The 25,013-nt window shown below is 44.1% G+C and overlaps 1 protein-coding gene across 2 annotated transcripts in view; it reads right to left on the reverse strand.

Moving 5' to 3' along the window:
- LOC115201074 (SRC kinase signaling inhibitor 1) overlaps nt 1-25,013 on the reverse strand; it is a 37,641-nt gene that overhangs the window by 12,307 nt on the left and 321 nt on the right. For both annotated transcript variants that reach the window (XM_029764312.1, XM_029764313.1), the window contains exons 2-5: nt 15,440-15,466; nt 5,930-6,131; nt 2,444-2,573; nt 2,032-2,203 (exon numbers count right to left, since the gene is read on the reverse strand). In XM_029764312.1, coding sequence (XP_029620172.1) covers nt 2,032-2,203; nt 2,444-2,573; nt 5,930-6,131; nt 15,440-15,466 — 531 coding nt within the window. The remainder of the gene's footprint in view (nt 1-2,031; nt 2,204-2,443; nt 2,574-5,929; nt 6,132-15,439; nt 15,467-25,013) is intronic.

The following is a 25,013-nucleotide window of genomic DNA, read 5'->3' on the forward strand; positions in this document are numbered from 1 at the left end:
CTCAGTCATGGTTTACGGTCTGTAATCAGATAGTAATCTCTGCTCGGCTGGCTAATGTCAAGCCCCCTTTACTCGCCTCTGTTCGCAGCTCCTATCTCCCAGATTCCTCCTATCCTCCAGCACATAAAACCCAAGGTAAACCAAGTCGCTTGATAAAGCCATGAAACGCAAGGGAGAATTCAGAGCTGAGTGGAGGGAAAATTCGGAGCTGAGTTGTGGTGAGCTGTATTGTGCGCAAGGGTGGTTGCAAAGTAAAGCTCGGGGGAGATGGGATAGTTGACCTCCAAAACACACAGGGCAGCTGCAATTCACACACACACACACACACACACACACACACACACACACACACACACACACACACACACACACACACACACACACACACAGACACACACACACACACACACACACAGACACACACACACACACACACACAGACACACACACACAAGGGCCCCCTAGGGTGGTTGATTGACATGAGTGGAAGTGGCAGAAGTGGAAAAATCTCTCTCTTTCTCTCCCCTCTCTTCCCCCCTCTATTCTCACTTTCTATCATCTTATTTTCTCCTTCTTTTCATCTCTGGCTAGAGTAACACAATGCCAGTTCTACACTGTGTATGCCAACGTTTCCCAATCTACTGTATTTGAGTTGTCGTCCACCAAAGCCTAAAGCAAATCAAATGTTATTGGTCACATGCACCAAATACAACAGGTGTAAACTTCACACTGAAATGCTTACTAATAATCCCATTCCCAACAGTGCAGTTAAAGAGTAAGACAAATAATAGTACTTTTGCTAAATAAAAAAAGGAAATAGTAACACAATAAAAACAATAACGAGGCAATTTACAAGGAGCTCCAATACCTAGTCAGTGTGCAGTGGTTCGAGCTGGTTGTGTGGTTAGAGTCTAGTGAGTGTGCATAGAGTCAGTGCAAGGGAGTCAGTGCAAGGGAGTCAGTGCAAGGGAGTCAGCGCAAAACAACTAAGATAAAAAAAGAAACAATAAAGGGGGTCAAAGTAAATTGTCCGGGTATCCATTTGATTAACTGTTCAGCAGTCTTAGTAGAAGCTGTTCAGGTGCCTTTTGCTCACAGACTTGGTGCTCCGGTACCGCTTGCCATGCGGTAGCAGAGAGAACAGTCTATGACTTGGGTGCCTGGAGTCTTTGAAAAATGTTATGGCCTTCCTCTGACACCGCCTGGAGTTGAGGTCCTGGATGGCGGGGAGTTCAGCCCCAGTGATGTACTGGGCCGTACTCACCACCCTGTGTAGCGACTTGAGATCGGATGCCAAGCAGTTGCCGTACCAAGCGGTGATGCAGCCAGTCAAGATGCTCTCAACGGTGCAGCTGTAGAACTTTTTGAGGATCTGAGGGCCCCTGTCAAATCTGTTTAACCTCCTGAGATTGAAGAGGCGTTGTCGTACCCACGACTGTGTTGGTGTGTTTGGACCACGATAGGTCCTTAGTGATGTGGACACTGAGGAACTTGCGGTTCTCAAATCACACTTTGCAGTGTCCCATTAAATACACAGAGCCGTGCCTCTAACCGACCCACCATTTGAGAACAGCTGTGTATGTACAACATTACACAACATTATCAGTCAGCAAACAGACTTTTTTTTTGCCTTGGAGGGAAACAGGTTGGCATGGATTCAAAACAGCAACAGTGGTGCTACTATTGTACTAGCATATTGCTTGTTCGTGCGGACTCATTTAATAGAGACTGGCTGAGTTTAATTTGTGCTCTAGTAGGTTACATAATGACTATCCTTTTTTTCCATTTGTAAACAACATACTATCAATGTCAGAACAGCATGAGTAGCTACAAATATAATGGTATTTAGGGCGAAGGAGTACTTGGCTCAGTATTTGTACTCAATTCTGTAGAGAGCTTGTTGAGGTCCTTGTAACCCTTTAGTGACCACCGCTCCTGATGGCGAACAACGCCCACACATACAGATGGATAGACAGAGAGACAGAGAGACTGACTGACAGACAGACACAAATACCCCCCTTCTACTCTCACCCGGAGGTCCCCGTTGGCCAGGTGTGGGTTGTGGTGACCGGAGTAGGTGCCGTAGACAGGTTCCTTGCAGTAGATCTTGATGACACAGCGGTCCTGGACGTCTCGTGGGTCCTCCAGCTCATAGAAGACGTTACGGGCCTCATCCTTGATGAGCAGGGCCGTGCTGGGGCACCTGAACATGGGCATTGACACCTGAGCATTTGACCTCTACATTACCTTTCGTTTACAATTGAATTACATAATAAAAATAAAAAAAACTTTTTTGTTTCAATTCATATGGTTCATCTGCATCTTATCAGCTAATGAATCTGATATTATCTTAGCGAGAGTATTTTTTTTGTAAAGTCAATTGTTATGACAGTGTTATGTAGCCTTTATAACAGAGCATTCTAGTAGAGTGTGATAAATCCACCTGAGCATTGCCATGGTGAGCCTCTGGGGGAACATGTGGACGATGAGGGCCCTCAGGGTCTCCAGGCTGGTCAGCTCATGGGTCAGGTGCACCCTCCTCATCTCCTCCCCCAGCTGGAGGAAGAGAATGCCTAAGGGGGGGATGACAGGAGGCAGGAGGAGAGGGGAGGGGAGAGAAGTGTCATTTGACTGTAATGAATCAACACATGCACATGCTGTACAGTCAGGTCCAACATTTCTGGCTAAAATGTCCTTGTACTGGGTAAAGTTCATGATGCCGTTGACCGTAACAAGGGCCCTAGGACCAGTGGCGGCAAAATAACCCCATAACATCAAAGATCCACCACCATATTTTACAGTAGGAATTTGTTACAGTTTGTATCGGGTTCTTTTCTGCATATGCATCTTTCGTTCGAAGCAAAACCCATGGTATGTGAATGGCCAAAGAGCTACTGTATATTTTCCAGTCATCTGACCATAGCACCTTTTTCAAACCAAGTGCCAATGCCATTTACCAAACTCCAGGCGTTTACATTTGTTGGATGGCATGAAAATAGAACACTTTGGCCATGCACATCTGTAGAAAAAATATGCATATGCAGAAAATAATCAAATACAGTGCATTGGGAAAGTATTCAGACACCTTCACTTTTTCCACATTTTGTTACGTTACAGCTCATTCTAAAATGGATTAAATTAATATTTTTCACCATCGATCTACACACAATACTCCATAATGACAAAGCAAAAACAGGTTTTTAGAAATCTTAGCAAGGAACAGAAATACCCTATTTACATAAGTATTCAGACCCCTTGCTATGGAGACAAAAAGTGGAGCTCAGGTGCATCCTGTTTCCATTGATCGTCCTTGAGATGTTTCTACAACTTGATTGGAGTCCACCTGTGGTAAATTCAATTGATTGGACATGAGTTGGAAAGGCACACACCGGTTCATATAAGGTCCGACAGTTGACAGTGCATTTCAGAGCAAAAACCAAGCCATGAGGTCGAAGGAATTGTCCGTAGTGCACCAAGACAGAATTGTGTCAAGGCACAGAAAAATGTCTGCATCATTGAAGGTCCCCAAGAACGCAGTGGCCTCCATCATTCTTACATGGAAGAAGTTTGGAACCACCAAGACTCTTCCTAGAGCTGGCCAAACTGAGCAATCAGTAAAGGAGGGCCTTTTGGTCAAGGAGTTAACCAAGAACCCGATGGTCACTCTGACAAAGGTCCACAGTTCCTCTGTGAAGATGGGAGAACCTTCCAGAAGGACATCCATCTCTGCAGCACTCCACCAATCAGGCCTTTATGGTAGAGTGGGAGACAGAAGCCAGTCATCAGAAAAAGGCAAATGACAGCCCGCTTGGAGTTTGCCAAAAAGATTCTCTGGTCTGATATAACCAAGATTGAACTCTGGCCTGAATGCCAAGCGTCACGTCTGGAGGAAACAATACAATCCCTATGGTGAAGCATGTTGGTTGCAGCATCATGCTGTGGGAATGTTTTTCAGCAGCAGGGACTGGGAGACTAGTCAGGATCGAGGGAAAGTACAGAGAGATCCTTGATGTAAACCTGCTCCAGAGCGCTCAGTACCTCAGCCTGGGGCAAAAGTTCACCTTCAAACAAGACAACAAACCTAAGCACACAGCCAAGACAAAGCTGGAGTGGCTTCGGGACAAATCTCAATGTCCTTGAGTGGCTCAGCCAGAGCCCGGACGTGAATCCGATCGAACATCTCTGGAGAGACCTGAAAATAGCTGTGCAGCGTCACTCCTCATCCAACTTGACAGAGTTTGAAAGGATCTCTAGAGATGAATGGGAGAAACTCCCCAAATAGAGGTGTGCCAAGGTTATAGCGTCATACCCAAGAAGACTCGAGGCTGTAATCACTGTCAAAGGTGCGCGAACAAAGTACTGAGTAAAGAGTCTGAATACTTATGTAAATGTGATATTTGTTTTTATACATTTTTATAAATCTGCAAACATTTCTAAAAAACAGTTTTTGCTTTGTTATTATTGGGTATTGTTTGTAGATTGATTTAATCTATTTAGAATAAGGCATTAACGTAACAAAAGGTGGAAAAAGTGAAGGGGTCTTAATACTTTTCGAATGCACTGTACCTACATTTACTGTAAAACATTGTGGTGGTTCTTTGATGTTATGGGGCTATTTTGCTTCCACTGGTCCTGGTGCCCTTCTTAAGGTCATTGGCATCAAGAACTGTACCCAGTACAAGGACATTTTAGACAAAAACCTGGTTGCCTCTGCCAGGAGGCTGAAACTTTGCCGCAAGTGGATCTTCCAGCAAGACAATAACCACAAGCACACAACAAAATCCATAAATAAATGGCCAATTGACCGCAGAATCAACATTTTGCCATCTTGGTCTCCGGAATTGAATCACGTTGAAAACCTGTGGTTTGAATTGAAGAGGGCAGTCCATAAGAGCAGGCGAAGGATATCAAGGATCTGGAAAGATTCTGTATGTGTAACGGTTGTCGTCGGAAGTTGAAGGAGTGGACCAAAGCGCAGCGTGGTAAATGTTCATGATTTTTATTATACAATGAAGCACTCGAACAAAAATAACAAAAACGAAAAGTGCACAGTTCTGTCAGGTACAGAATACAAAACAACTACCCACAAACACAGGTGGAAAAAGGCTGCCTAAGTATGATTCCCAATCAGAGACAACGATAGACAGCTGCCTCTGATTGGGAACCCTACTCGGCCAAAACAAAGAAATATACAGCATAGAATGCCCACCCCACATCACACCCTGACCTAACCAAATAGAGAAATAAAACGGCTCTCTAAGGTCAGGGCGTGACAGTATGGATGAATGTTCTAATATCCCTCCCAGTGTGTTCTCCAATCAAGACATAATTTTTTTTTAAAGGCTCAGTGCAATTATCCTCGCAAAGTGAGGTATTGAAAGGTAGTGAAAAGAGGGGTGACAATAACTTTTACCCTTATCTTTTAGAGAAAAAACAATATTACTTGTTCAACAAAATATCTTTCTCTGAGCAATTATTATTAGTATCACATAATATAATTTCAGAATTTTTCTGAGCATACAATACATGCAATATATTTATACAAAATATACAATCTAATTTATTTTATGCAGTATATTTTGCTCATCTTTGTCAAGGGTGACAATAATTTGGGACCTGATTGTTCACGCAAACACTCACACACTGATCTTCTACACACAGGACAGAGGACAGAGATAATAATCTCACCTGTATGCCGGGGCTTTTTCAAAATGAATTTGTGACTCATTCGAAATAGAATCACGTACACACTTAGATCTGTAATTAGCCAAATATTGAGAATGTGATCCTAATACCTCTCGTGAATACGAATAGAACTACCTTGAGAGCTAGCGTATCTGCAACCACAAAGATGGCACAGATGATGGCTGCTACGACTGTGGTTAATATGACCGTGAAATGACCCTGATATGACCATGGTTGTTCTGACCTGGCGCGCGGAGCTTGGCCTGGCTGGATGAGCGCGCCAGGGGCAGGCTCTGGCGGAGGCGGTTCATGCGGTTGAACCCGAGGGGAACTTCAGCCTCAGACATGGTTTCCAGACTCTCAGCCGAGGCAAAGGATACTCTGCTGGCCTGGTCGGCTAGAGCCGGCTGGTTGGGGTTGGGCCGGATCACACGGGGGGTACGGGCCTATGGGATAGAGGGAGAGACAGATTGATACAATCAAAATGACAAAACGACAAAAACACAACAGCAAAGCCACACAGCTGCTGTCAAATCACCACACACAAAACAACACAACCACTGCAAAAAGGCAAGCACAAAAACACAGACAAGACAACACAACCACTGCAAGAAAGAAAACCAATAGCACGAGATAAAACCACCAGACACAACAAAACAATCCCAGACAGAGAGACAAAACAGGATAGCAGTTTCCTCAGGATGAGACAACTGCATAAAACACAACGACGCAGCAGCCACCAAAACGGTTGCAATAAACATATCTTACAAAGCTCCCAGAAAATCTATTGACGTGTATATAAATATCTATTATTAACGCCATGTAAATCATATGGTCTTGAGTGTTTAATGCCAGATTCACCAGTATCAACTCCACAGAGAATTAGAGGAACCAAAAGAACACTAACGAACAAAGCTAAGGCTTCAGACTTCAGAACTTGTTCTCAACTAGTTTACCTGGTTAAATTAAGGTGAACAAAAAAGACTTCACCTGCCCAATTTGAACCACAGAGGGAAGATGAATATGTGAGGAAATATGAGGAAATGGACCTCTCGTTACAGCAGCGCATTGCAGGAGTCGCTAGAGCAGGTTGTTTATAATGAATCCCTACGGACAGACATTTTCCAGCCCAAAGACTACACTAATGAGCTCTGACAGTTCTCTGTGAACACTGCTCACATTCACTTATGCATTTGTTTTTCTTCCCAACCGCCACAGTTGGGCTCGCTTTGATTTGTTGTGCCAGCAATAGGCACACCCAAGCTGTACATGGGGGTATACTCACACATACACACGCAAATACATACAAACACGCACACGCTAATGCACACACACACACACACACACACACACACACACACACACACACACACACACACACACACACACACACACACACACACACACACACACACACACACACACACACACACACACACACAAATACATGCACATACAGAAACACACACACAGTAGGTGAAGATGGACACACACGCACGCTTGCACACACAAACACACACTTCTGTCATGAATTGAGTGGGATGACAGGTTGCAAGTGGTGCCCCTCATTTGTGTTGAGATGTATGACACGTGTGTGAGCCAGAAGCGGTACACCTTCTGCTCCTAACATCCCACAAGCATCAAGCTGTTGAGCAAAGAAGTTGGTGGCACGAGGGAATTACAAAGTTTGTGGTTAGTCAGCTGTAGAGAGGAAGTGGGGAGCAGGGGAGGGAGAGGTAGAGCGAGAGAAAGAGAGGGAGAGAGAGAGAGAGAGAGAGAGAGAGAGAGAGAGAGAGAGAGAGAGAGAGAGAGAGAGAGAGAAGGGCCGAGGGAGGAAGCCTGAGACTGGAAACATACAGCAAGGGAGAAGTGTGAGGAGGGAAGGCGAGAGACAGAGCGGGAGTTTGTATGTGTAGCAAATAAGCATGTGCAAGTGTTTATGCAGGTGTTTGCGTGCAAGCCCGTAAGAGCGCAATAGCCACTTGATGTTGAGCCCAAGTGAGGGAGACCAACAAAAAACGAGAGGAAAAGGCGTAAAGTGCAATATGGTGGTTGACTTCCACTCCGCTTTCTCCTAATTAGTTCTCATTTCAGTGTGAAAGCAGCAGCTGCGGAGAGGCTCAGAGGGCAGGCCTTCTCTCCAGGTGTTCCTGGGAACCAGAGGACAAGCTCGGCTGCACTCTGTATGCCCACGTTTTATTCCCGCTGCGTCTGTCTACTTTAAGAGCTGCTATTTTCACTGGGATAACGGCCAATAAACCTCTACACAACCGTCCTCTTAAACAACACACTCCGAGGGAGGACAGGAGAGGAATCGGGGAGGAGCACCTGGGAATGTGGTTTCAAAACTGAAAATCTCAGGGGAAATTCAAAAAAAATGTTTGAAGGGGATGCCTGGAGATTTCACAGTAGTGAATTCCACCCTTGCCCTCGTCAATCATAAACAAGTTTCTACCTATGCAATCAAACTTTGATAGATACTGTAATAAAGGTCTCCTCTAATGAATAAATAACATCCGAGCCGGTCCGACCGTTATAAGTCAGTTTGGTTGTCGGAAAACTATTATGATCTGTTGTGACAGTGTTACGTCATTATGTCAACAGCCTTACGAAGCCATTACGACTGCTGGAGAAGAACTAGCTTGTCCTGTTACCCCATGACCTCATCTATGTCTTATAAAGACATTCTGTCTAATGCATTTGCCCTTGGTTTATGACAGTGCTTCTCTCTTCTGACTCCTGCTAAGGCGCTGTAATCTTTACTGGAGATCCCATGGGCTTTTATAAAGCCATTTCTTTTATTACTGAAAATACAAAGGCTATATTGCATCATATATCAGTCATGGAGCGGTCAGTGTTATCTGTGTCAATAAGAAGAACTATGCAGATGGATAACTCTTCCGTTATGAGGAGAAAATACCAAAACAATACAATGTATGACACTGGACAACCGTATAAGCAATATAACTGGAAATCAATAATTTGTCAAGTAACAGACAACACGTTTACTGATAAGTTTAGTAGCAGCGAGAAAGTGTCACTCATTTGCACAATCATTTCTTACCTCTATGTTCAGCATCTTGGTCCCTTATTGTGGGTCTCTGTATGACTATACTGTTTGTCTCAAACTGTCAACTGTCTAAAACAATTTCTTCACAATCCTAAGTCTCCATCATTCACTTTACTGTATCTCTACCAGAATGTCATCACGTTGGTATTATCTGTGCAGATGCTGCCTTAGTCATCTCTGTACCCTCCTCTCCCCTCTCTCTCTCTCTCTCTCTCTCTCTCTCTCTCTCTCTCCCTCTCTCTCTCTCTCTCTTTCTCTCCCCCCCTCTCTCTCTCTCTCTCTCTCTCTCTCTCTCTCTCTCTTTCTCTCTCTCTCTCTCTCTCTCTCTCTCTCTCTCTCTCTCTCTCTCTCTCTCTCTCTCGTTCTCTCGCTCTCTCTTTCTCGCTCTCTCCCTCTCTCTCTCTCGCTCTCTCACTCTCTCTCTCTCTCTCGCTCTCTCCCTCTCTCTCTCTCGCTCTCTCTCTCCAGTCATTCATGTACTGCTGTATAGTTACATTGCCCTTGGTCTGTTTGACCATCCTTAAACTCACTATATTACTGTTCCCCTAAGTCCTGTCTGTCCAAATGCCAATACCTCATCACAGATTTCTCACCACCGATTGGCTGGCTTTGTCAAACGTGGATTTTCTCAGATCAATAAGCAATGTATGTGATGATTGACACGGCAGCTGTGCACAGCTGTGCCACCCACGCCCCCTGAACCCCTTCCCCACCCCTGTCTCCGCCCCCCTGTGGAACTCGGGCAACCCCCTCCTATTTGATGGCCATTAGCACCATGCAGTCCTGGCATACCGTTCCAGTGAGCTCTGTAATTGGGGGATGAGGCCCGTCTATACAAATCCCTAAAAACGAATACCAAGGAGTCACTCAATGGACATCCTGATGGGGCAAATCCTAACCACAACCGAAGTCACATTTTCACTTAGCATTGATGTCAGTGGGAGACTAATTTAAAATTTGACTGAAGTGGGGATTCACCCCTAAGTTGCTTAACTGAACTGAATATAAAGCCTTGAAGAAGATGTTCATTGATAAGCCGTAGTAATAGTGTTGTAATGGACAATAAAGCAAAGTAGTGTATGCTTTGGAGTTAGGCTAGCCTTTGACCTCAGTGTCTTTGGGCTATGTGTATGAGCACAGGTTTGACCTGCACAATTGAATCATATGATGTACAATGCAGTGGTGTAATGTACTTAAGTAAAAATACGTTAAAGTACTACTGATGTTGTTTCGTTCATTATTTTACTATTTCGATTTTTGACAACTTTTACTTTTACTTAACTACATTCTTAAAGAAAATATTGTACTTTTTACTCCATACATTTTCCCTTACAACCACTCCTTGTGCAAAAATTGTATACATAAAGCCGATCTCGCCTCATATAACATTTATCTAATTACAGTTACTTAACAAAGCAGTTACTTTTCTGAGGATTTTTATTTTGCATCTCCAGTGTAAAAGAAGTCCTTAATAAGTTCTCATTAAATTATTAACTTAAGCACCAAACATTGTCTTTGTCTTGGCGAATCATAGTCAAGCACTTGATAAGTGATTCTGACCACGTGCCACAGCATAAGGCAGTCGCTAGGGGAAACATGGCAGCCGCTGGCATCCTACGCCTTTTAGGGCTGTAAAAAAACACCACGCAGGCCGTTCTCTGAGATATCAGGGAATAGTAATTTTCCACCCAATGTCATATCAACACACAAACAGCCAAAGACAACAATAGCAGCTGTCCAAATGGTTTAGCTACTGAGCTAGCCATAGGACCCCGAGTGTCATGGATGGTCCAGGGATTTCATCTACGTGAAACAGCGTTTTTGTTGTTGCTATTGTTGTTGGTGGTGTTGTGTGTGTGTGTGTGTGTGTGTGTGTGTGTGTGTGTGTGTGTGTGTGTGTGTGTGTGTGTGTGTGTGTGTGTGGGTGTGTGTGTGTGTGTGTGTGTGTGTGTTCAACTCTGCTTCTTTGTTAACCCAGCTATTACATAACGTCCTGAGAACGTTTCTTAGTGCTTGGTGAGAGCATGGTTGTCCTATGGTAATTTTGCATACAACCTTTCACAACTTTCTGTGAATAGTGCAGGATAGTTGCTTGGCATTGGAACATTCTCAGCACATTTACGGAACTTGTCAAAAAATCTTAAATGTGTTGGTATGTCTTTACTTTAACAGAACATTTCCTAAATGTTCAAACGTGGTTACATTTCATTTAAATGTTGGCAATGTTCTAGCAACATTCTCCAACTGTTTTGACATTTGGAATGTTCTCAAATTGTTCAAGAACGTTAGGAAATAATGTTCTTCTGTGGGAATTTCAGTACTTCAGCAAACCGCAAAGCTTTGTATGCGTAAAAAAAACATGGCATGCTAGCTCCATCCTGGTGGCGCAAAGCTTTGTATGCGTAAAAAAAACATGGCATGCTAGCTCCATCCTGGTGGCGCAGTGGACGAATTTCATGGATGGAGAACAGAAGATTATAGGTTTGAATCTCACTGATGCCGTTTCACAATAAAAAATGAATGCCTAAGGAAATTCATTTTCATGTGTCCTATTTGTGCTTGGAGTATTAAAAAAGTCTCCAAAATAAGCTAGCAATGTTATTAACAGTCCAGTCTTATTGAAACGTGGAGTGAAAGTTTAAGGAAGTTATTAAAAAACCTCCAAATAATCTATCATTTCCATTCTCAGAGCGTTAATAAAAACCTCCCAAGAAGGGACCAGAGTAAAACGTTCTCAGAACCTCCCCGCAACCTAAAAATACACTTACCCAGAACAGGCAACACTTTCATGTGTTCTCAGAACATTTAAAAATGTTCCGTTTTACCGGTCAGGGAATGTATAACTTTGTTCCCACAACCAATGTGAAACCAAAAACATATGTTCCCACAACTTCCAAGGAACCAAATGTGCTAGCTTGGAAGCCACTTACAGAATACCTAACAATAGCTCCTGCATTGAATCCATTTTCTTTGGTGAACAGCTCTGGATGAAAGGAGTCGAGCTCAAGGAATCCATGTACTTTAGGACACATGATTACTTCCCCTGGATCTGATGAATGACTCATTGTACATGTGAATACAGAGAGTGTCACTGAATAGGAGCCTTTACGTGGTTCTAAGCTTGTGTTATTCCCTTTGTAGTGCACTACTTTTGACCAGGGCCCATAGGACTCCGGTCAAAAAGGAATGCACTACGTCAGGAATAGGGTGCCATTTGGAATGCACCTTAACTATAGTATATAGACTTCCGAGCCTGATTCAGCAGTAAGGTTGGAGAGAGGAGACAATGGACTTGGATTATTTCCCCGCTCGAGACAGACAGAGGCCTATGAGGTGCAGACGACGGTACTAACGTTTCTATTAGTGGGGCTTAGATTTGCAAAGAGGGAGGGAATTATACAGTCCTCCGTTCCTCTGTTGCTGCCTAGCAGTCTTCGCAGTCAAGAGGTGGAGAGAGGGCACTGCAAGCATATGAATGCGCGGCAGGGCCTTCCCTATGGAGACTAGTTTAAACAGACGGACAGACAATCCCACCGTCTTGTTGGAGCATGTGAGAGAATTTGAGGAGGAGGGGAGTCCTTGGAACATTATTATCCACATTTTTTTCCAGGTGTTGATGTGTGCGTGTGTGTATTTACAGTATGGGTCCATCCACGCCCGTCCACGTGAATGTAGGCATGTTTGTATGATAATCTACAGGGTGTGTGTTTGCGTGTGTACATGCTCATGTGGAGTGTAAGCAAGCCAATGAAACATCAAAAGAGACCAGCATGGGAACGTTACAAACACACACATCAACACACATTGAGACACAAACACACGCACACACACAGAAACACGCAGCGAGCGAGGAGCACCGCTGCAGAATAGTGAGAGCAGAGCAGCAGACTACCCGACTCCCTGAGAGGAAGGGAAGACGGGTGATAACCAATCCCGTTAGAGCTGGGAGCCGACAGCAAACATGGGATTCAATAAAGCTAGTGTGTGTGACATTGACCGAGATAAGAGGGAAATGGACTTCTGGCATATGAGGAAACCACCAGTTATGTAATTGTGAGGGATGTACTGTATGACATGTAAGTTGATCAAACAGGGATTGTAAATCCAAATAGGAAATGCGCATTTGTGACTAAACTATGAAATATTCTGTACATTTACAATGGAAATGCAGTGGAGCGACTGTAACACTAAGGGAATGCCTCTGTGTGTAGAAGGCTTCTGTGTAGATGCTACACAGATACTTGACAGTACCATCCTACACTGTAAATGTTTGTTTGTCATCCATTCATTCTGATAGCATCAACTCTGCCCTTCATGCCAATGTAGAAACTTGTAGTAGGAAAAACATGGGCTTTAAACATCCTGCCATCCCTTGTTCTTTCCTCTCTCCTCTCCTGCTTTGTTCTTTTGTCAGCAACACACAGCAGTCAAATCTCTGTCATAGGGAATTATTCCCTATGTCACACGTCACTACTTCACAGGATAGGCATTTGAACGTAATTTGTTTTCATATATTTTTTCTATCAAAATGGGCAGAAATGCCTTCTGGAACATGTGAACTTTCATGTGCCTTAATAACGCATTTGCATGGCATCTGTAAATACTAATAAAATAGTTAAATTCCAAGCCTAGTTGGTTTAGCCACAGAAAAAGGCAGGAACCTTCCCGCTAGCCATGATTGGCTGAGATAATGGGTGGGCTGTACATGCCGATTTCGGATTGGTCTGCCATGTAGCACGCTTCTGTCTATAACATGAGCTGCTCAGTATGTGTAGATAATCCTTCCCACCGCTAGCACTCTTCGGTTCGGTTCGGCTAGCCGAGTTCGGCTAGGTGCCAGCCAAACTGAAGCATGCTGACGCCTTAAGAGTCTAGCTATATTTTCAGATATTATACATTTCTAATTTTGTCAGAAAGTTGTTTTCATTGCAAGTTAAAGCGTACTGTTAGCTAGCTAGCGAATGTTAGCTTGCTGGCTCGCTAGCTAATGTTACGTGTATGATCTGTGTAGTAATATTATTAGTATCTAGTATCTAGATTATTAGTAGCTAGATAGCTAACATTGAACCTAGTTGGCTAGCTTTAGCGACATGCAGATTCATACTACAGCATTTCATGCATGGTGGCTATCTATGACAATCTGTTTGTACTGTAGCTATGGGTTGGAATTATAGTTCATTGCTTAGCTAGCTAGCTAGTTGCATTTCTAAACAAAAGACTCCAGATGATCACATGACCCATCAAGTTAGCCAGGTGTGTCTGGGGGTGATTACGGCCATCTGTTGTATTTCAATAGAGACCCATCTATAGCATTTCCTTCACATGACCCATCAATTTAGACAAGTGTGTCTGGGTAAGCATCTAATAATTATTAAATATTTTATCTGAACACTTTCTATTTTTGATATTGCAACTATGCAACTTTGCAAATAACTATTTCACTGTACAGTTTACACCTTCTGTATCTTGTGCCACTTAGATTTCCTTTAAAATAGTGTGTGTTTACCAGAGATGGTAATGTGAAGAACAACATGACCTGCACCAAAGTTGGATTAGGATATAGGCCATGAACTAGATAAAGTGTATTTTTACCTGGATGTTTTCCTTATTGTAGGCTACTACTTCCACCACTTTTAGTCTTGACATTTTTGGTTGTTTACTACACTATTTTACTCACTCTGTTTAGCACATGGCCTCACATGTGAATCCTTAAAGAGATGGGTGTGGCTAAAGCTTAAGAGGGTGTGAACAATGCTGAATGGGTGTAGACAAAGAATAGTTATCCAGTAGGTGTACCAAAACATTCAAGGGCCATTTTCTCAAAAGTGGGGCTGCAAGTTTATCAACTTTCAAAGCAGAATTACTTTCCCATTGTTCATCAACTGCAGTGTATGATATACCATTTTGTAGCTCTTAGTCTATACTTTTATCCAATGTAAAAAACACAATTTCAAATTTTGCTACATAAGACCGAATTGAGGCGGTTGGTCACATATGTACTGTAGCGTCACTTGCCCCCTCCATATGATAGGGCCTTATCTGATGAGGCAACAGAATCAGTAGCCCTTCCATTCCACATGATCTGTATCAGCTTTACATAGTGACATTCCAGAATATGGGGGAATCGATATAAAGTGCCCACCTGGGTGATGCACGGCAGCCATATTGGGCCAGAATGCGATTTGTGTCCACTAAGAGTACCTCAACCTTGTAGACAGAACTGTTCTACAGCCATGGTGATTTATAAGCAATGGAATGTAACCCCAAACTTTTGCAAATCAGGCAAATTATTTACATATGCATATATTTTTATATAAAATATTACATATTCATTAGGGTTATTCAAGGATGCCTGCTTTTGTAATTCTCTTTGGCCCGAATCCTAACTTGAGTTCCAGGCACAAGTTACTTTTCGCACAAATCTCCCATTGACATCAATGCATGATTTTACGTGATGAGCAATTTCAGCACATGAATATCAAGTTAGGATTTGGCCCTTTATGAGGGACTCAAAACATAGCAGCAGATGTACTTCAACACCAGTGATACGTCTCAGTAGTGTGTTCCAACACTACAACACTCACATTGAGGTAAGAGAAGCACAAAGATGCACACACAGATTGTCCCATTCTAGACCAATCCACAGAGACAGAGACATAGATTCACACTAAAACACAAACTGACCTTGAAGCTCCAGTAGTTTGGCTGTTGCTAGGGGGAGAGAGAGAGAGAGAGAGAGAGAGAGAGAGAGAGAGAGAGAGTTAGATATGTTTCCATCCATTAGGCCAGACAACACTTTGTCAGAGAGAGAGAGAAGGATGGAGAGAAATGTGTGAGAGGGAGAAAAGGGGGGAGCGAGTGAGAAAGACCCGTCTATCCGCTGCCAGTCAGACGTTTCAGAGATAACGCAGCTGTGACAAATAAAGTTGGGAAGGTTTGAAAGTATACTTTATCGGTGTAGAGAGAGGGAGAAGTTTAAGTCTTTCTGAAGACTAAAAAAGGAGAGGTATAAAATATCATCATATTTCTCTCTCCATCAGATCCAGTCGGAAAGTGAGGGGCTAATTATTGTGATGATAGCTCAGATTAATTTCCAATGTCCTTCAGTGCCATCATAATAGTATTTTAATTGCTTGTAACTGCTTCCGAACAATTAATCAAATGTTTACCAGACACTACACCCATACCAATAATACACCCACACCGGCTGGCTAGCAATTCAACTGAATGCCTACCATTCACACAATTAGCTGGCTCAAATTCAGGAGCGGATTAAAGTAATACACAGACACTGGATTTAAGAAGCTTGGCTTTTTAATGGAATTTGGGCAGCCTCCAACACAGAGGGCAAAGTTCATTGAATCTATTAGGATGTATTTGGCTATTGTAACTGTGTGTAGAGTCCTTGAGTCACAGTGTCAATGGTAGGCTATAACCAAGACACTGTCACAACATTATGTAGGCCTGTCAAGTACACTATACTTTTTTGGTTTGTCTAAATTGGGGATGTTAGCGGACTAGTTTATCACTAATCTAAACAACTGGGTCGTTCTTGAATTGCAGTGGCATTTGGGCATGGCATTTTAGGAAAAAGTTAACTTTTATGGGGGGGGGGGTGTATTTTCATCAACTAATATGGCAGCTTAATGACTTTAAATAATTTTTACCATTATGATAACACTGTGCCACCAGTAGGATTAGTAACACCAATTACGCTAACACCAATGACACATTTTAGGTAATTTTGGATTTTCTAAAGTGACAATCATGGCCAAATACCAACCAAATCTCGCTTAGGGCCCCCAAAAGGCTAGAGCCGGCCCTGAATTAGCTAATACTTTTCTTAGTCAGGGTCTGAGTTTAAGTGAGGTCCGAAGGGAAGTCTTAAGAAAGTTGAAGCTCATTTACTGCATTTCTTTACAATGTTAAAACACTAGAATGCAATTTGGAGAACAGCGAAAACTAGCAAAAATTATCCCAGCCATTATCACATTGGTTGCTGTAGCTTCATTTACCTCAGTCGATCTACAAACACATAGCCTATTAGCTATACAATTAGCCACTACACATTAACTCACATTAACGCAGCGGTGGGATTAAAAAGTATTTTATTAACAAAAAATTAACAAATACGTTTGCGTAACATTAAACATATTTTTGTGCAGTTTTACAGCAAATTTCCTGCAATTCTACACATTTTGCCATGGGGTGGGGATACATTTTTGCAGTTTTAAAAGCTAATTTCCTGCAATTCTACACATGACTTAAGCCATGTTAATATGATATCTGAGTGAGAGTGACTAACAAAATCAAATGGGGCCCCCTAGAAGTCAGGGCCCCTGGGCACGTTCCCTGCGTGCCTGGGTGTAATTCGGACATGGTTACTACGTTTAGATACTGTAGCTGGCTAGACTAACTAACTACACTAATTTACCAAGTGACATACAGTATAATAACAGGAAAATTGCTGATGTAAAACCAAGTTTCGAAAATAGCATCTTGAGACCCCTCCCCCGATAACAGTTTGCCACTGGAAGGAATGGTCGAAGTCCTTCCATATCTTTGTAATAAGTTATTTTCAAGGTAGTAGCACAAATTACATAAAACATAGGGGCAAATATTACATTTTTTCAAATAGAAATGTATTTTAATAGCCTTTTTTGTTTTCATTGATCTATACAATATACAGTACTAAATACTATGTTTTCTTTCTAGCTTTCAAAATAATAGATAAATATCCCTAAATGCCAAAAACATGTCACTACAACTGTACTCATCACTACTCGGTTAAGCCAATATGCTTGCCCTAAACAATGCATATACTTAAAGTTTTGCAGTATAAAGGACTTGCATTATGATTTGTGATTAATAAACAGTTCAATATGAAAGGGATAAAGTGGTTCGAGCCCTGAATGCTGGTTGGCTGACAGCCGTGGTATATCAGACCATATACCACGGCTATGACAAAACATTTATTTTTACTGCTCTAATTACGTTGGTAACCAGTTTATAATAGCAATAAGGCACCTCGATGCTTTGTGCCTAAGAAGAGCCCTTAGCCATAGTATATTGGCCATATATCACCCCCCCCCCCCGAACCCCCCCCCCCCCCCCCCATATTGCTTAAATATACCACGGATTTCAGCCAATCAGCATTGAGGGCTCGAACCACCCAATTTATAAAGGGAAATAATGCATGCTCTAGAATGCTGTTCAACCCAATCAGAAACGAGTACTCAACAATGCCATGTATATGTAACTATTTGTCAAGTGTTTTTCAAGGCGAGGGACGCAAACACCACCGCAATTCAAGAATGACCCTGCTACATTCAAATATATCATACTCAGGATTGGGGAGTAACGGATTACATGTAGACTGTTACATGTAATGGATAACAAAAAAACGGATTTCTGTTTTCTCAACGACATTGAAATCATCATTGCAAGTTTAAGTTTGCTCCGCCTGAGCGAGTCTGACCACAAGTCAGAGACCACTATGACACCAAATGCGTTTGATGGATCGCGGGAAAAGGGCAGGAATAGGCTTTTGTACGCTACATTCCAAGCTACACTGAGTGTACAAAACATGCTTCCATGACGTAGACTGACCAGGTGAATCCATGTGAAAGCTATGGTCCCTTATTGATTTTACTTGTTAAATCCACTTCAATCACTGTAGATTTAGGAGGAAACAGGTTAAAGAAGGATTTTAAAGCCTTGAGACAATTGAGACATGGATTATGTCTGTGTGCCGTTCAGAGTGTGAGTGGGCCAGACAAAATATTTAAGTGCCTTTGAACGGGGTATGGTAGTAGGTGCCACGCACACCGGTTTGTGTCTTTCTTCATAATGCATTTGTGTACATTACACAAACTACAATTTGTTGGGGCTAATGTTAGCTAGGCTAGTTAGGTGTCTAACGTTAGCTAAGCTAGGGGTTAACATTAGGGTTAGGGGTTAAGGTTAGGGTATGGTTTAGGGGTTAAGGTTAGGGCTAGTTTACATGCTAGCTGTACTTAAAAGGTTAGGTTTAGGAGTTAGGTTAAAGGGTTAAGGTCAGGGTTAGCTAACATGCTAAGTAGTTGCAAAGTAACTAATCAGCGAAAATGCTAAAGTTATCCATGATGAGATTCAAACACACAACCTTTGGGTTGATAGACGTTCCCGTTATACGCCTACTCATCCTCCCCGACCAACCTCCCTTCTAAACTATTTTTGACATTATGGACCACAACACCACAGAAAGGAGGTACTCCCTTAAACATTTATTCCAAAGCCGGGGATCCTCACTGCAGCTTGTTGCAAGAGCACATTTTTCGCTAGCTAGCTGTCCTCTAGTCGCAAAAACAATGATTGATAGGCAGCTTAAACGTCTTCAATTCAATTTAAGTAACCTACTGTCTTCATCCGGGATTCCAATGCACTGTATACAAAATCATGTACAGCACACAAAAAATATATATTTTTCATGTGCCTGTCACAAATTTCCAATAAGCAATTTGTGTCTATTTCACAATAATCTGTAATACTGGGTTGGATATACATAGCGAATTGATGTGAATCACACTGCTGCTCTGTCATTTAGCTATCTGTGTCACGTCCTGACCAGGTAAAGAGGTAATTTGCCATAGTAATATGGCCAGGGCGTGGCAGGGGGTTGTTTTGTGTATTTTTATTTTTTTTTTTCCTATGTGGGAGTGTTCTAGTTTCCTATTTCTATGTGTTGTTTTCCATGTTTGGCCGGGTATGGTTTCCAATCAGAGGCAGGTGTCTTTTGTTGTCTCTGATTGGATGCCATACTTAGGCAGCCTGTTTTCCTTTGGGGTTTGTGGGTAGTTGTTTTCCGTTTTAGTCTCAGTACCTGACGGGACTGTTATCGTTCATTTGTTGTTTTTTTGTTGAGGTGTCTTCATTAAAGATTAAGAATGAGCACTATCCACGCTGCGTCTTGGTCTCCATTCCACGACTCCTGTGACAGAACTACCCACCATAAAAGGACCAAGCAGCGTGAGAGGAGGTACCTGGAGTCATGGACGTGGTAAGAGATCCTTGATGGAAAGGGACCATGGAGCCAGGCTGGGGAGTACCAGCGCCCGAAGGAGGAACTGGAAGAAGCTAAGAGGGAACGACGGTATTACGAGGCGTTGTATCCTCCAATTGAGGAGGTGAAGAGGCAGCCCCCCCAAATTTTTTGGGGGGGCTGCCTCTTCACCTCCGCATAAGGGGAGTTTGGCTAGGTCAGGGGGGGCCCTGACCTAACTTCCCGGGCATTTCGGAGAGAGCCATGGAGGAAACCAGAACCAGTCAGGGAATCAAGAGAGGAGTACGACGCTAGATTCCTGAGAGAGGGACTGGCGGAAAGGGCATGATGGAGCAGGCGCGCAGCGGGGCGAGCAATGCAGTATGAAGTAATGTGCACTAGGTTGCCCATACGCACTCATAGTCCGGTGCGGTCGATACAGGCTCCTCAACGTTGTCGTGCAACAGTTAGCCGGCAGCCAGGTAAAAATGCGCCGGCTCAACGTATATGGCCTCCAGTGCGGCTCTTCGGCCCAGGATATCCTACGCCTGCTCCACGTACGATAGCCTGCATTCCCCAGCACAACCCAGTTCGTCCTGTGCCAGCGCTTCGCCCTTGCCGGGCTAGAGTCAGCATTGAGCCAGGACGGGTTATGCTAGCTGTAAGCGTCAGACCTCCAGTGAGAATCCTTGGCCCAGTATATCCTACGCCTGCTCCACGTACGGTACCCCGCATTCCCCAGCACAGCCCAGTTCGTCCTGTGCCGGCACTCCGCCCTTGCCGGGCTAGTGTCAGCATCGAGCCAGGACGGGTTGTGCTAGCCGCAAGCACCAGACCTCCAGTAAGCCTCCATGGCCCAGTACGTCCGGTGCCGGCTCCGCGCACTCGTCCCCCAGTGCGCCCTCCGCTCCTCAGCCCGAAGCCTCCAGCGACACTCCTCAGCCCGGAGCCTCCAGCGATGGTCACCAGTCCAGAGCCTCCGGCGACGTTTCTCAGCCCGGAGCCTCTGGCGACGCTCATCAGTCCGGAGCCTCTGGCGACGCTCCTCAGCCCGGAGCCTCCGGCGACGCCCCTCAGCCCGGAGCCTCTGGAGACGCCTCTCAGTCCGGAGCCTTCGGCGACGCCTCTCAGTCCGGAGCCTTCGGCGGTGGTCTGCAGCCCAGAGCCTGCAGCGGTGGTCTGCAACTCAGAGCCTTCAGCGGTGGTCGGCAACGCAGAACCTCTGGTAATGATCCACAGGTCAGGGTTCCAGAAGCAGAGGGATCTGCGGGCAGAACGGGGGCTACGCCCGGAGCCGGAGCCATCACCGGAGCTGGAGGATTGGCGGAAGGTCTGGGTGTAGCATAGGAGCCGTCATTGACAGTGGCCACCCTCCCTGCCCTCCCTTTATGTTTAGGGTTGTTTTTGTGGGTTTTGGTGTGGAGTGCAGTCGGGGTCTGCACCTTCGGGGGGGGGCACCTGTCACGTCCTGACCAGGTAAAGAGGTCATTTGCCATAGTAATATGGTCAGGGCGTGGCAGGGGGTTGTTTTGTGTGGGTTTTTTATTTTATTTTTTCTATGTGGGAGTGTTCTAGTTTTCTATTTCTATGTGTTGTTTTCCATGTTTGGCCGGGTATGGTTTCCAATCAGAGGCAGGTGTCTTTCATTGTCTCTGATTGGAAGCCATACTTACTTAGGCAGCCTTTTTTCCTTTGGGGTTTGTGGGTAGTTGTTTTCCGTTTTAGTCTTAGTACCTGACGGGACTGTTATCGGTCGTTTGTTGTTGTTTTTTTGTTGAGGTGTCTTCATTAAAGATTAAGAATGAGCACTATCCACGCTGCGTCTTGGTCTCCATTCCACGACCCCTGTGACAATCTGCACCTTTCAGATTGCGGATGGCTGTTCCCAAATGTACATGCATATTTCAACCCAATAATGGTTGAATTGAAGACGTTTAAGCTGCCTATCAATCATTATATTTGCGACTAGAGGACACCTAGCTAGTGAGAAATGTGCTCTTGCAACAGCTGCAGTGCAGATCCCAGCCTATGGAATAACATTTTTAAGGGAGTTCCTCCTGTGTAAACCCCACGTGGTGTCGTGCTCCATACTGTCAAAAGTCGTTTATTTTAAGATGACCACAAGTAGAGCTTTTATTTCTCAATCTTATTTGTGCTGATTCCCTCCAAAAATACCCTTATGCTGAACGGACACAAACAGCTGCAAATGATCAAGATATCAACGTGTCACCAATAAAAACGTAAACAATAGGCCTACAGTATAGCAAATGCAGCATACGGCGCTCATTTTTCACACGCAAATAGCACTTTTCAACTCGAAGCAATGAGCCCAATCAGTCCTCCATGATAACACAATCATAAACAACAGAGTAGGCTAATAAGTCCTTTGTTTTTGGCTTACGCTCAGGTAAACAGTTTGGCTAATCTATGTTTCCATATTTCCAAGTCCTATTCTTGAAGATCAAGGGGTATAAAATTAATTGGAATGACTGGAAATCTGACAAACTCAGTTTTTTTGTTTTATACAAAGATATAGTCTAATCATATTATTATCTGTAGTAGAAGCCTACATAACCAACCCATAAAGTGAATTGTATCATCCATTTATGGCCAGCTATGTTTAATCTAACATGATTTATCCTGCAATAGATAGCTCTTGAGCAGGTTGACGTTTATTGGGATGAGTCATGCCCTTGAGGCAGAACTGACTCCGGCTAGATGGGCAAGCTGCAAAGTCAAAATTGTCCTACACTGGTTTGAGAGGAAATATTCAATGAGTTCCTACCCTCTGTTGAGAGAGGATGTGGAGGAGAAAAGCTGGATGAGGATAGACAGAGCAGAGCATAGGCAGGAGGGGAGGAAGATACGAATTGGGGATAAAAAACCAACAGAACAGAGGCCTGCGGGCTCCTGTGACCCAGATACATAGAGCATTGTGTGTCCTGCAGGCTTCTGTCCGAGTCGGAGCTAGCAATCATGTGTCTACCTGAACATTTGTCAGCCTGCACGGCCATACTACCACCAATCAGACCCCATTCTACAGGCCATGCCTCGACACACAGTCACAAGGCTCTTATTGATAAATGTCACTAGGACCCCTATTTTAGGATTCTATGTCCTCATCGTTCTTGTGTTTTTCTGTTTAAATTGTGTTTTATTGATTTGTATTACCCTATACCCATACTGTATATCAGTGTCTACTTTTTACATCTTTTACTTGAACTTGAAGTATGATGTTGAGAATAGTTGCTCACATTGTTTGTTTTGGATGTCATGTATGTGTCCGACTGTGTATATCTACTTGGAAGACTGGGACCCTGCTAGCATCTTGGAGCAGATCTCTCTTGAACACTCTACCCCTAACCATATGCTGAATTCCAAATCAATCCCTACCGTCTAGGGAGTAGGTGCTACGGTCAGATGTGGAACTCAGCATACACGTCTACCTGAACTCAACACGTACTCACTAGCACCTACCGCTAGACGTCCATACTGTACTCAACTCCACCCGCTAACAGACCAGTAGACTTATGCATATGCATCCTCTTGAAAACATTTTCCCACATCCCACTCTTTTTCTATTCATGTCTTCATCCACCTTTCTGTCTTCACTCCTCTTACCTCAGCCTCCCCCTGCCTACCTCTCCTCCAATATGCACTAACAAGAGGGCGTTTCAGAACATTAAATCTGCCCCTCACACAATAAACCCGAGCCCCTATGCACCGTGACACAATGCCCATATGAGCTGCCATATTTCTCAATCACACAAGCTGAATCCCACGATGGACATGTACTGAGAGAGAGAGAGAGAGACACATGCCTGACCTGCATGCCAAGTAGCTAATTTCTCTCTCTCTCTCACACACACACACACACACACACACAAAGCAAGCCCCCTCCTAGTCTTTCAGACACTGCGGCACCACATCCACACCTGGCCAACACCTGCACGCCAGTACCACCCCGACATGAGCCAGCCCAAACACACCACACACATATCATACACACACTCACACACCCGTCCTCTGATCCCTGCAGAAAGCAGGGAGTAGAGGAGAGGCATACCCATTACATCATGTCTTACCTGCACTGGTCTCCCCTACACACTCACAGACTCACACAGACACTTGCTGATCATGGTCACATGCACACACGCACGCAGTCAGGTACAGACACAGCTCTCTTGCACGCGCTCTCTTTCTCCCTCACCCCTTTCTGTCTATCCTTTTCTCCCTCTCTCTGCATCACATGAGGCAGCAGAAAGTCATCTCTCCCACAGTAACACCAGAACACACAGGATTCTGCACGTCTCCAATAAATAATGAAAGGGAGAACCGGTACCGTTGTCGTTACTTATCGAGCCTGCCGCTGCTGGCGACTGGTGGTGGTTCGTCGGTTCGCATGCTGCTCCACATGCCTCCCTCTCCTTCCTCCTCCCCCCTCTCCATTTTCTGACGGCATTCGCTCTGTTCTCCCACGAGCCCCCGAGGAATCAGTAAATCCCAGGCAGTGTTGGTCTGGTTATATACAAAGTAGAGCCAAGCAGAGTAGAGTGTCCTCTCTCTCTGTCTCTATACCACTACATCCCAATACCAGTTTCAGTCTTTCTCTCACAACTCATCCCTCTCTGTTTCTCTCTCTCTCTCTCTGCTGCTGCCATCCGTACTCTCTTCCACTCTCTTCATGCCTAGGCATTGCCAGCCATATGATATCATTGACTTCCTTATATGGGAATTGGGAGGGGGTGGGGGTTGCCATGGAAACCACGGACTCCACCTGTTTCTCTCTTTATTTGTCCTTCCATCTCTCCCTCTTTTTCTCCCTCTTTTTCTCTCTCTCTCGCTCGCTTGTGTGCAGAGATAAATGGCTGCGCCAGGGTAAATACACAGAGCAAATGAAAAGCAGGGGAGGAAAGGGAGAAGTGGATGGAGGGATACTTGGCCAATGGAGGAGAGAGTGTGGAGAGACGGCAGAATTCTCAGGGAGGTGATTGAGGTAGAGGGATGGAGGGATCAGGATAGAGGGATGGCGAGGGATAAGGGTATATACAGTATCTCTATTTGTCCTTCCTATCTCAAATCTCTGTTTCCATCTTCCTCTCCCCCTGACACCTTCTGATAACTCTACTAGCCAACGATGTCATGATGAACTGATGAATTGACATGTAACCTGGATACTCCTGTGGTTCTCAACTGTTTTTGTACCTGGGATGGGCAACGGCTACGGCCGAGGTAGAT

This window comes from Salmo trutta, chromosome 10 (assembly GCF_901001165.1).
Source record: "Salmo trutta chromosome 10, fSalTru1.1, whole genome shotgun sequence".
NCBI lineage: Eukaryota > Metazoa > Chordata > Actinopteri > Salmoniformes > Salmonidae > Salmo > Salmo trutta.